At 36.7% G+C, this 14,069-nt stretch overlaps 1 protein-coding gene across 5 annotated transcripts in view; it reads left to right on the plus strand.

The window, feature by feature from the left end:
• Positions 1 to 14,069, plus strand: part of SBF2 (SET binding factor 2) — a 230,070-nt gene that overhangs the window by 86,018 nt on the left and 129,983 nt on the right. For all 5 annotated transcript variants that reach the window (XM_056494163.1, XM_056494165.1, XM_056494161.1 and 2 more), the window contains exon 3: positions 11,310 to 11,447. In XM_056494163.1, coding sequence (XP_056350138.1) covers positions 11,310 to 11,447 — 138 coding nt within the window. The remainder of the gene's footprint in view (positions 1 to 11,309; positions 11,448 to 14,069) is intronic.

Here is a 14,069-nt window from a genome sequence, read left to right on the forward strand (position 1 = left end):
CATGTTAGTTATTTAATTTTTTTTCAATGAGAATGTGATGTTTACAATGTAATTTTCTATGTATTAATTCTTACTATTCAATGGCATCTTCTGTGGTGTAGTAATTATTTGGTAATAATTTGACACATATAACAATAACAATAATGTATTTTCCCCATCTCTTGTGCAGTTTAGATGATAAAGATGTGGCTTCTGTTTCTGCTCCCTGTATTTTATGAGATGATCTGTAATTGTTGTTCAGTAATGTTAGGTTCAAAGAACAGTAAGGAGAGCCCAGGTCTCTTTAGATATAAGTGACTGGAATTACCCCCCCAGTAAAGAAGCAAAGAAAAGGCCCTTTCTGGGCATCCTGTCCCTGCAGAGGGCACTTTGATGCAGCTCAAGTGCAGTGCTTACATTTTGTCTGCACTTGTTAACCCACTTGGGACTGAGGGGGAAATGCATGGTTTTTCTGAACATATTTCAATTCTCTTACTGTGGCATTATTTTAATTAATTACCTATACACGGTGTTTATAAGCAGTAAACCCTTTTGTAAGTATAGTTTTCAAGTATAATTTGACCAATTATTTTGCATTAAATTATGAAGACAAGATAGAATTATCTAATCCCTACCAATCCACTTGAAAGATACTAATTTCTTCATATACAATCCTACTCAAAACTTTCCAAGAACTAAATTTTATGGTATGAAATGATATAATGTTTTGGATATGTTGCACACAAGCAGTGAAGTTTGCTTTCTTTTTAAAACATTTCAGTTTATTTTAAAAACTTTTTTCCCCTCTTTTTGGCTTCAGGGAGGAGACCATATGTGATACATCAGCTTATTTAGTCTGACCAGAGTCTATTAATTAGCACCACTGATTTGTGATACAATGTCCAGCAATTCTAGTTATTCCAGCTAGTTTCAGTCCTGTCCAATTAGATAGTGGTCTTGAGATTAGGATGAAACCAGAGCATCTCCTGAGCTTAAGGGAATTGATTACACTGATGATGCTGACATGCCATATGCTACAAAGGAAAACAAACAAGTAAAATAAATCCCTGAATCCCTCTCAGCTTGATTTGGTAGAAAATTCCATCTCAGTCCTTGATTTGGCATGCAGTGTATAGTCACATAAGCAGGACAGGCCAGCCAGACTTCTCTGCAAGTACCTGCCAGCCCCATGAAGTGCTGGATGGCTGCCACTGGCTCCCTTGCAAAAACTTGGATGTCCAATTAGGTATCCAGGTGGAAATGCTGTCTAAATCTCTATGCTTGAATGGTTGGAGCTCTGAAGTATGAGATCTGATTATAGCTGTGCAATAATGTAAAGCTTCAAGTGCTCTGAGCACGTTCAGCCCCTGGAAGTTTAAGAACAGGAGTTTTCATGTAAATCAAGAGATTTCCAGGTCCCACTGGCTGAACTGGCTTGTGCTGACACACATGGACAGAAGAATTTCTTCCAAAAGCTGTTCAATTTTACTTGAAGGACTCTAGCTCCAGCTGAGGGGAGCATAATGCTTACCATCCTCTTCACTGACTAGAGTAAGAGATCTTATTTTGAGATTGGAATTTTTATGGTAATGAATTCTGAACACTTATGTGAAATCCTCTTACTAGCAAACACCTTATCTGCAAATAACCACTCTATAATGTGTTTCTCAACTCTCTGCCATGAATTCCACAAGCTGAGCACTTTTATACTCATGGTATGACACTTGTTTTCGAGCCTGAGTGTTGGGGCTTTTTTTGTCTTACTTGGAAAACTCTCTTTTGCTTTCTCTACACCATGTTCCAGAGTGATTTTTTTGGCAGTTCTGTGTCTGCCCAGTTAGGACACATGGGACAGGATGAGGCTTTTTAGCTGGGAGCAGGGTTGGGTGTTAGATAATGCTTCTTCAGTAGAGGTGACTTCACTGATGTGTCTCTGGTAACAAAGATGAGTTATCTTTTCTGGTCCCTCAGCAGGCTTGTCTTTAATCTGTGGAATGTATTTTTAAAATATAATTTCCACAAAGCATCAAGTAACTTTTAAGAAAGAAAAAAAAGTACATCCAGGTATACTTATGTGCTTATGATTGTATTTATTAGCTCCACTGTTTGCTATTTGTATTGCTATTACCCTACCCCTGAAAAACCATTTTAATGCCTTGTTTTTCACAGAAATGTATCAGTCATCATGCTGTTTGCATCTTGATTTTGGCTCTGAAGGTAATTTAAATTACCTTCTGTTAATTTACCTGAGTTGACTGTTGAGTTGAACTAGTGAGTAGCTTCTTAGGGACATTCTTTTTTACCCTCTTAAAGCATAAAAATTATGTCTTTGGTGTCTGGGCCTCTGGGAATTCCTCCTTTTGGAATACTGAGTTCTTTTCTGCTGCATGCAAGTTACTGGAGCCAGTTTGCTTGAAAATACTGACCTTTATCAGAGGTACTCACATTCTCTAATTTGTTTTGTTTTGTTTTGTTCCAGTAACATCTTGTGACAGAAGTGTGCTCCCCCATAAAAAATTGTGATGCTCTGTTTTAATTGCCATGTGGTGGGGAACAGAGAACATGCAAGCTGCAGCCTTGTGGTGATTGTGCAAAACTCCAGCTTAGCATATTATCCAAACATGTAGTACAGTGGAGAGCTGCCAGAAGGGAGGAAAAGTGGCTACCATGATCAGATGGGAACTTAGCACAAACTTCCTCAGTGCCAAACCTTTCTCAAGCCTCATTCTGATGAGTTTTGGAATCTTGTAGTGCAGAAACTGCTAAATTCAGCAAGCCTACCTGGAGGAAATAGTCTCTTGCTCAAAGTAGCTGTTTCCTGGCGTGCCAGCTGTGCACATGGAAGCATCTGCAGTGGCACAAAGCCTTTTTTGTTTACACTGGGGCTTTTGGCAGCCACACTCTCTTACCACAGCCCTGAGAGATATCCTGTAGTGCAGGCCAGCACTGATGCCCATGGTTATAGAGAATGTATAACCCAGTGTTGTGGGAGCACAGGACAAGTGTGTCTCGTGTTGTTGATCCCAGTTTTCTGCACAGGAAACTGAAACTCAGTGGAAAGCACCAAACTTTTCAGCTGTCTTTTCATGCTGCATATTTTGCTGTGTTCCTGGTGAGAATGCTGACAGGAAATACATTCCATGTTTTTCTTAAGAAGTGCTGTGGAAATGTAGAATTCAGTAGTAGCAGCCAGTGTACAGAACTTCAGTGGTGGGATATGTTCATGTTGCAGTCCAGTTGTTTGGTATTTTTTATTTCAGCTCCCAGCCTAGTCTTTCACTTATATAAGATGTTTCTTTGTGAAATCTTTAGTCACATTAAATTTTTCTATGTTTATGTACCTACTCTTCTGTTTCCTTGTAGAAACTCACACCTGCAAGAGGGGAAATCAATTGTGACCTTAAGTGGGAAACAATAATATGACTCACATAAGAAGTATTGTTAAGTTCCCAAAATTAACAGACAAGCAATGTACTGCCCTTTCTATAGTTTCCTTTGTTTATTTTTAATTTAACTTCTCCTTGCTGAGTCAAGCTTTTGGTGCAGGGGGCTGCTGTAGTTCTGTCTGTGGATCTGTGATTGATGGTGAGCAGGCAGTGTAAGGTGTGGTGCTGCTGGGAATGGCTGCATGTGACAAGGTGACAAGGTGGATGTTTTAGGATGTGTTCTCCCTTTAGAACTCCCACCACTGACATGGCTACAGGGCTCCTGCTGGGCTAGGCAGGTGCCAAACCATTTCAGTTTCCCCAGCTGCATCCTGAAGGGAGATATTTCAAAAAGAAATTGGTTATCACTTCGCACTGAGCACTTTTTTTTTTTCCCAGGGAGTTTTAGGTATGCATTATCTTTTTTGTGGTTTGCTCTACAAGTGTATGTTCCAGTTGAATTTCTGCTATTTTAAGAGCAAATTCTGACATCTAATTAATTTGCCTGTTTCAAGACTTCCTGTTCTGTATCCTGTCATCTGGAGGCTGTTGGCATCTCTCTTGAATCTCTCAAGTCCATTTTGCTGCAGCAGTCCCAGGCCTTTCAGTCTTTGGAGCTCTCAGTGTTCTTTGCAGTGTGCACTGCATTGCCACCTACTTACACCCACTGCCCCCAACACCCATGTGCCTTTTTCTGGGTGTTCAGACTTGAACCCATCTCTGGCATATATATTCTAAAGACTTATAAGATGGTGGATACAAAATTCCTGACATATATTAGCAGAAGGCTGCTTGTGCTTTTTTACAATAGCTAGAGAGCAACAGACTGTCTCCAAACGGTAGCATGGCATTAACAGTGTGGTTTAATATCTGATTGTGCAGGTGTGAGCAATAAAAATGAGATAATGAGGACTTTGTATATTATGGTAGTGTTTTATAGAACATTGACTTGAGTTGTCTGGAGTAGTATTAATCATTAACATAAATCAAAATTTATGTTTGTGTAAATATGGAGTTTACTAGCACAGTAAGTTAGCTTACTGTGTGCCAGGTGTAATTGGTGAGTGATGTATTTTGATTACCCTGCTATTTTTTTTGGACATTCAACCAATGCAATAATTGCACATGCTGTATGTATTTTTGTATCTAGTAAATGAGTTGGGAAGTCACTAAAGACTGGGAAATGTTTATGGCTGCTGTTGTAAAACAGTGCTACTACTGCCAAAAGAAAAAGGAAGGAGAGAGAGAAGAGGTAAGTAAGGTTAATATTTCATGCTTCACTGATAATTGTGCATAAAATGCTCAATTGTGTTTCTAAATGAAACTGTATTTCTAGGCTTGTCAACCTTAGGTGACTGCTTATCTTTTAAAAGGTCAGGGGTCATTAAAAATAGGAATAAAACCAAGCCCCAAAACAAAACAGTAAGCAAAAAAACCTTCCTAAATGAGTTAACTATTATTATAGTGTCACGATGCATTTTTAAAACCACTCCTGAAAAATGGTTGTTGAAAAGGTTAAGAGGGACACAGATGCTTCTTCATCTACTTCATGATGAAAATTAAAACACAAGCATTTAAAAGAAGGAATCAGGTTCTTTGATAGTGTTATCCTTTTATAGTCCTTCTTTAAGTATTCCAAATATCAGAAATTCTCCTTCCATACTGTCTTTTTGTCTATAACAAAACACAGTGCATCACTAGAACTGTGTTCTTCTATATTCACTAACCTGTGACTCAAGTATAAATTGCTAAAGTCATGTCTTTCTTGGATTTATTGCTGTGTTGTATCTTTTCTGTTTTCATGTTGAACAATTAATTTCCAGACTTCTCTTATTCATTTGACTAGTTGTAGCATTGGCAGCAATTATTGCTGACCAGCAAGGATTGCTTTGTAAAGGAAATTCTGAAGGCAGGCCCTGTGTTCCTGAATTTCAAGTTTAAATTTGTGACTTCTTAACTCTTTGGTGAAGTTTAAAACGTATGTTTAAAAAAAAAAAAAAGTACCTGAAATTCTCTGATGTAAAGTATGTGCTTCAGACAGCAAATGTATGGATATTTAGGTTGCCATACTGATGTACATCTGAGAATTCCTGGTTGTTGTCCACAGCTATCTTGCTCAATTTACCTGAGGCAGCCCAGAGCACAGTGTTGGGCTTTGCTGTGGGTGGATGTGTTAAGAAAAGAATCTGTGTTCAAGGGTCTCAGAATTTTTAAATTTTCTTAAGATTATCATGATAACACTTGGGTGAAAACAACAGGATGGACCGCTGTTTAAATAGGTAAAAAAAATAAATTTTTGCACAAGCCTGCCAATTCCACATTCTTCTTAAACTTCATCAGAACAGAGATGTTGGAAGCTGGTTTTGTGAAGAAAACCCCATTCAATGCCATTATTAATCCTGTACTATTTCTGAAATAAAGGCATTAGCTTGCAGTACTTACTCATAAATCACTATTTCTGTAGTCTAGCCTGGTTTTGTTCAGAACTGGTCAGAAGAGTATTTGACAGATTTTTGTTATTGTTGTTATTATTGTTTTAAATAAGCCACTGGAATGGCTATACTAAGTGTTCTGAAAACACTGTTTTCCCAGTGGGTGTAGTATTCTTTCTAAAAGCCAGTTCAGTTTGGTTGTTTTTTGTTTTTTTTTTGTTTTTTTTTTCAGAAGATAAACTAGGAGTCCAGTTGCTGCACAAACACTTATTTACAAATTTGGGTTTTCATTATAGCAGCCCATTGAGGGAAGGTGTTTAAAACTACACAATGCCATGAGGTTTTTCCAAGTGCATGTGTATTTGTGCACCCAGGATTATATATTTACTGGTGTGGGAGGGAGGTTAACCTTGATGAATTTCAGAAAAAGACTTCTCTGACTTTGGAGGATGAATTTATTGGTTTTAATTGAGATGTTCTAACATATTTTAAGTTTTCTTGCTGCAGGGTCTCTGTGACAAGCTTGAGCATCATCTGGTTATTGAGGAATAATCCACAGCTCCAATTAGAGAACTGCTCATCTCTCACTTGTGCAGGGTTAGTGCCACTGAGAGATCTTTCAGCAACTTTCAGCCTCAAGAATGTGGTTGAGGATCTTTCCTTTGGGGGCAAGTGTTTCTTAGTGTCTATTTTTCTATGGCTTTAGGTATTTCAGTGGGGAGCTGAGGTGGAAATGTCCTCAGCACCTGCACAGAGTCTGTCCCAGGCAGAGAGGGAAGGATTATTCACCTATAATTTATATAATTCACAGGTGCCACAAGGTGATTATGTAGAGGTTCTCCTGAGAGAACACTGAATTTCAGTTCATTCCAAGGTAGAAATTAAAAAAAGGCCTTTATTTTCTATTTCTTCAGAGCTTTAGGATTAAAAGCTTTTGTTTTCTTTGTGAATGAGTTTGTTTACAGTTGATCATCAGAATATTCTGCAACACTGGAAATGAGCTTTTACCTGGAAATAAGTTGGAGTGTATTTTAAGGTTGTTTTGATTTTATTTTGGACAAGGATAAGGATAAATACATGCTTTCTTAGATACAAGATATTGAGAGGCAGGCAGCTGTTACAAAATTCAGTCTATATTTTGTATTCTGTTTACATCCAGAGATATCCAAGAGCTCCAAGTGTTTCTTCATGTTTACAGCTTCATAACGATTGTTTTTTTTTGATTGTGCCAGTGAGCACTGTAATTGTTTTATTTTAAGTGGAGGTATGCATCTGAGAAAGAAAATTCCCTTTGCCAAAATTCCATACATAAGTGAACAGAGAAATGGTGAAATACTCAGCAGCTGGTGCTAGGTCATGCAAGTCCAGATGGAGCAAACTTCCTTCACATTATGTCCAGAACATGGTTCTTTATTTTTAGGGAGGGTTGCAGGAAAAATAATGATGGTACATGTTAAAAACAAAGCACAGTTACTTGAATAGTAAAAGCCTACATAAACAGGCTTAATAAAATGAATTTTTGTGCCCAGAGTGATTCAAGGGAGAATTCAATGTTTGGTGAAAGAGTTGAGTTAGAAAGTAAAGTGGATATCTCTGTCAGATGTTTTATATTTTAAAATCATTTTGGGTTCTTTTAATTCAAGTCTTGACAGTGGAGATCAAGTGTTTTCTATTTTATGTGCATCCTAGATATCTTTGGATTTTATTTGAGGAGGAACAAGTGCACAAATATATTTTGAAGAAAAAGATACAATGTGAGAATATATCTTAAATATAATTATTCAAGTGCAGGGTTCTGTAATGGTGTGTCACAGACTCTGTCAACCATTCTGTGTAAACCCTTCATAAAATCCTTTCAGAGGATAACTTGCAAAGAATGTTGCATGTTGTAAATTTTCTGAACAAGCTTTTTCCCCTTTCTACCTCAGTTGTGCTATCAGAGGTGGTGGATTTGTGATGGAAAGCTGACCAGATCATTGATACAGGAAACAATGTAAAGTGCAGAGAGAGCAGTCTGTGGCTACACAGACCCAACTAGAATATTGGTTCGAGTTTTTGTTGTGGGCTTGGTTGTGCTCGGCTGCAAGCCCAGAAGAAAATGATGAATTTCTAATTCTGAGTCATTTCTGATCAAATTTCTGAGACATGGATGTTCTAGTGTTGCCATGGTAAGGATACAAAGGACTAAATTTTTTCTTTAATGAAACTTGAACTTTATAATTACTGTTCGTTATCATGATAATATTTATTCTTCATATTCACAGTAGCCTTCTTCCTAGGAATTCTAAATCCTCCAGTGCTTTAATAGAAATGGTGACAATTTCAACATTTTCTTCAATTTTTCAACAGACTTTAAAGTGCCTCTTGGGGAAGTTTTCATGGCCTCAAACACTGAGTGTTCAAACCCATCTTTGGATACACTCCAGCATCTCAATGTTATTTTTCTAGTGAGGGCACTCAGGAGGATCTGCTCCAGGACCTGTCCCTTTCCACTCAGGGTGTCCTAGAATTCTGGACACCAAAGCTGTATACAGTATATCTAGGGGATATGCTGATTTATTCAAATGATTTGTTTTAATAGAGAGGAACAAGGCAGGCAGTACAGTGCAGCTGTGGCTCTAGCTTAGAGAGAGGGAACAAATCTATGAATCAAGCAAAGATGATGTGGTTAGCTAATAAAAATCAGAAGAAAGAAATGTCACTTTTAAACATTGATTAATCATGTCTAGACTTTAGCAAGAAGGCTTGTGGTGATGACATACAAATTTTTTGAAGGTAAAAAACCCAGTTCCACTGGTTTAAAACACCATGCATCATTTTAAAATCTGTCTGGTTTCTTGTTTAGTCTGAAAGCATTTGTGGGGATAATTAAGAGAAAGTTCTTTGCTTCAGTGGGCACCTGCAGTTTCAAACAATGTGTAAAGTGTAATTTCAGCACTTGCAGTATAAGATGTGCTGCCTGTTCTTCAGTGCAATTTCTGCAAATTTTAGAAGGCAATCAGTTGTAACATGGAATCTGTTTGAGGCACTCACACAGCATTAGGGGCTTTTTCTTTTAAATTGTAAGTTGGACAATCTGCTTCATTCTTAATTTCACTGTCTTTGATAGAAGTTATAGTCTGCTTCTGAGAATTGTGGCAAATAAGTGAAACAATATGGAAGTGTTGGTTCTGAAACTTCTGGGGTTTTTCTTGTTGACTGGAGAAGCCACATGACCTTTGGATTGTATTCACAGTGGTGCTTTTGTCTGTTTTGGTAAAGCATCTGGTTTGGAAAGTTCTTCTCAATGTTGCTTGCATTTCAAATATTGCACTAATATTTATTACCTTATTTTAAGGAAACTGAGAAACAGTCATTGTTTAATCTCTTGGAGGAGCCTGTTGTCTTTATCCTCAATCTCTTTATTTATAAATTCCTTCTAGTTTATTTGAAAACACAGACTCTCTGTGTAGCCAGTGGATGTACTCTACTTCAGCTGTTCTCCTCAGCAATCACTAATTGTTGTTTTCTAGTAAAATAGTTAAATCTAGAAAGCATGTGTTATACACAAGATCACTTTGAATTCCAGACTCTCAAAAATGTGAGAGGTTGTTGTTTCCAGGTGTGAGATGGGGCATCACCTGTAAAGCTGAAAGGCAGTGGCACCAGCAAGGAGCTCCTGTCAGAGCTGGGAGACTTGGCAGATCAGGAGTGTTAAAATTGGAAACTCAAGTGTTTGGACCTTAAGAAGCCTGAGCTGCATGAACAGCCTTGATTTGACCTACCTTGTATGAATAATTTGGTTTTAATGGCATATCTTGGAAAGGTTTTATTTATTATTAGGCTCTTGCTGCATTCCTTGCATTTTGGCTCATGTTTGTTGAGCAAAGAGCAGTTCACAATTTTGAGGGTTATCTTGTTGAACTGTGGATTCCAGGCTTCATTTATTACACAGACACCCCTCAAACTCTGCAACTCATAGAGACTTCTTAATGATTTTTTTATTGTCAAACTTTTTAATGATGTTTTTGTTAAATTGTCTGTATATATTGACCATATTACATTATCTTTATAGGAGTCCTGCAAGATTAATAGCAGTATCTTTTTATTTTTTAACTGACATGGGATAAAAAACAAAAGGAGATTAGGCCAGTATTATCAAAATCACTGACTAATACTGGATGCTTAACTTGGAATGACTAGGATGTCTTTTCACAGAGTACTTTTTGATGTTCAGAGCAGTTATTCTCAGATGTAGAAGGGAGTGCTTAGCACTTCTAAGGATACAGACTCACAAGTGTTAAGCTGACTATCTAGAATTTGAAGAATGTATTATGAGAAAACTTTGGTTTTGAAGATTTTTCCCAGGATCATCAAAGAAACTGTATATCAGAGGCAGAGTTTTAACTACTGTTCACCTAAGACTACCCAGGTTTTATTGTAGAGGTTCTAAAGATGAATCTGTAGAAAATGTTTGTTTACAGCTCATTCTTTGTGCTCTTTCAGTCTTTAATATCTGTCTAGAGGAATGAAGCAATTCTGGAGACTTGAGATTTTGACCTATCTGTTTGGTTCCTTGAGTATCTGCATTGTTTAACAATTCTAGGAATTTATTGTGGGTTTTTATTATTGTTATTTCCCTATAATACATGCATGAGTTACTGCTTTTTTTTGGTCTAAATTCTAGGTTTATAATTTTACTATTAAAAATGTACTTGTGATTTTTTCCATGGATGTGACTTTAGCCTTCAGTAAAATAAAGGAGGGGCACAGTATTCCATAAAGGCCATCTCAGGTATCTTCAGCAAACTGATCCCTGAATTTCAGCACACCTTTTGCATTAGAGAGTATTCATTTGAAAAGAAAAAAAAACCTCACAATTTCCACTTTGCTGTTGAGCTGTAGTTTTCTGTTTGCTTTTGCTGCTTCTGCATGTAAAATTTCAAATGTTTACAATGAAGTTTACAGAAGTAATCAATAAATAAGTGAAAAATATTTTTCTGTAATATTTTTTTTAGGAGTGAGTATTGAACAATTTTGCAAGTAGGTGCAAGTGATAGATATTGATGCTTGATTAGATAAATTATTGATGAAATAAGTGAAGAAATTAAAATTGTAGAGATGTTTGAAGACACAAGAATTTTAGCTTCAGATTCTAACCTTTCATCCAAATGAAATCTGCTTCATGTGTCAATTTATTCCTGTTATTTCCTGTTCAACACCACAGAGATGCTCTTGAATACTGACTGTATTTGAAGGAATACATTTTCTTTTTGCAGTGTTTATTCTCTCCACTGATATTTATAAAACTAAATTTATCTGAGTCTTACCAAGTTCAAGACATATTGGGTTTTCCCCATTTTCTTCATATTTTGCAACCCTGCATATGTTCACTTTAAACAAAATTATCCTTGGTAATGTTGAAATACTTTTCATGTTTGAAACAGCTGGTGTCACTGCTTACCTGTGTTTGTCTGTCTGTCTGCTCCCTCAGTTTTGCCAGCCTGGAGGATGGCAGCTTTCAAAAGAGAGGAAGCAGCCAACGTTCTTCGTGGTGGTTTTGACTGACATAGACTCAGAGAGGCACTACTGCTCCTGCCTGACTTTCTATGAAGCAGAGATTAACCTGCAGGTAAGAGATTCACAGTAAGAAACAAAAATGCTGGAAGAAGCACCTACAGACCATGGATCAGTGTCATATGAGAAAATATTTTGTAGCTTCTGCTAAGTGTGCATTTTTCTGTCCTACAGAAATCCAAGTATTTTTGCAAAAGGTGGGCTTGATGAACTTTTTTGTGTGCTTGGAGTTCTCACCTGCTTTGAAACAAAACCAAAAAAAAGAACAAAAATCCAGCCAAAAACACATCACAGAATTTCTTTTTCTCCACCACATTTTCCTTTTCAAGTGGGATAAGCAATATGGTGTTCCTTTAATTTCCTTTCGTGTTTGACACAGCATGGATGAGTCTCAGCCTTATTCTAGGAGAAGGTTTATTAACTTCTGCTCCCTCTGCTGGCCTGCTCTGGCAGAACAAATATGCACAAGGATGCTGTAGTGTATCTCCTTATTTCTGTAAGTGCATTCCTTGGCAAGATTTGAAAAACTGATGGAATAAATATATAATAAAGTTTTTAGTTGGGTCACATTTGAGGTGTCAGCTACTTGGCACTGTTTGTTTTTAAACATGTGTTTAATTAATTTTTGGCAACCTCAGTCTTTCAAAAATAGACATTTTGTTTCCCATTTGATGTAAAGTGCTTCACAGAATATCTGCTGTGACTTAATACTTGAAATCTTGAGAATCTAGAACCTAGGGAAAACCTAATCCAATCGTAATTGCAGACTGCCATTGTTATGTTTTGAAATATCTTCTTTCCTACAGGAAAATTAAAAAAAAAAAGTAAAACCTTGGCACTAAGTATGATGGAATTAGTTAAGATAAAATAAATAGCTGAGTAAAGTAATTTCTTGTTTTTTTAGTGAAGAACTGTATCATTATTGATTATTTTAAGAAAATGTTTTTAATAATCCAAGAGTATTCTGTTCATTTAATACCAGAGTTGAAAGGTTACCCTGTTTGTGGAATAATTGAAAGATGTGTTGTAGTAATAATAATAATAATGGGGTGTTTTTTCTGGGCACAGTTGGAAGCCAGAGAATAATAGTTATTCTCAATTCATTAATGCTACAGTTTAGTTGGATGTTTTTGTGGATTTTTAGAAGGATTTGAAAGCAGAAATGTACCCCAGTATTAGACATGTTTTAGTCTTAAAGTTTAGTGTAGATCAACTGACACATTCCTCTTAAAAATGTAATGTTTGTCATATTTCCTTTATATTATAAATAGAGAGTGAAATATTCTATAGTAATTCTTTCCCAGCTGATAAAAATTTACAATGGCTGACTCTTCCTCCACTCTATGTATTTCATAACATAAACTAAATTTAGCAAACTTGTTATTTATCCTGTGGTTTCTAACAGCTGCTTTTGATTCCCTATCCACATCTTTGAAGTAATGCTCATCAGAAAACATCCAGTATTAACTTTTTTCTTATATTGCCTAAGTATTAATACAAAATAACCCAAAGTAAAAAAACAATAAAAAACCAAGTGCAGCAGGATGTTGGTTCTCATAATGCCATTCCTGGCTGTGCTGTAAAGAATGCATATTTTTCAGATGAACTTGCTGTGGTGAAATTTATTCTATGACTGCATTGTTTATAGCCAAACTTCCTGTTTCTTTCTGAAACCCAAAGAGAATAATTGAACGTGCCCTGTTCCATGGTCATTAGGCAAGAATTCAGCACGTGTGCAATCTGTAGTGAAACCTAAGCTCACAGAGCATTGGGCTATGACAGTAAGACTGATTTAACCATTCAGATGCATGCTTAATTAAACAATCTGTGAAACATAGTGCCCAGGACTTGAAATGGAATCTAGGCAGTACTTTGCACACATAAATACAGTTCAGTTTTTCCTTAACTGGATGATATAACTTACTGAGGCAAAAGGAAGATGAAATTTCAAAAAAAACCCAAAAAACCACTTCTTTCCCAGTAGCCTTCACCAGGTAAACCTTGCTGATACATGAGACTGGTCGGAATTCAGCCAGAGCAGCAGATGAGATGTTTGGCTTGGCAGAATCATCTTCACCAAAAAAAAAAAAAAAAAAAAAAAAAATTGAATCAACCACTTGGAAGTTTCTGTGGTTAATTAAACTGGGAATGGAAAACAAACTCATTTCTCATCAGTGGATGCTGCAAGAGAACCATCAAACCTTTTTGGATCCTTCTGCATAACAATACAAACCTTTTAGACACAGTTGACTGTGAGAAGACTCAAGGGAAGACTCAAGTTAAGAAGAGTTCTCTTGTTTTGGTTCCCTTCATCCCTGCTTCAGTTGTTTGTTACAAGATAATTTGTAAAGAAATGCTATCAGAAATGTAAGGAGTTTGTACTCACATGGAATACATAAGTGGTACCATGATAACCTAGGGTGCAAGATTAATATAGCAGCTGTAAAAACTACACAGTCTGCAGGAAAAAAGTATCTTCCCTGCTATCTCTGAAAGTCCTGCATTCAGTTTAGTCTCTTGCATGTCATAACAAGTTTTCCAGAGGAAAGCACAGGCTTTATTAATCAATCAGCAGATGGCTGATATTTTCAACTCCTTACCCCTGGACAGAGAATGGAATGGCATCTATGAATCATCCTTTGCATTGTTGCAGTTCTGGCTGACCCAGGATTTATTA

Source organism: Oenanthe melanoleuca, chromosome 5, assembly GCF_029582105.1.
Source record: "Oenanthe melanoleuca isolate GR-GAL-2019-014 chromosome 5, OMel1.0, whole genome shotgun sequence".
NCBI lineage: Eukaryota > Metazoa > Chordata > Aves > Passeriformes > Muscicapidae > Oenanthe > Oenanthe melanoleuca.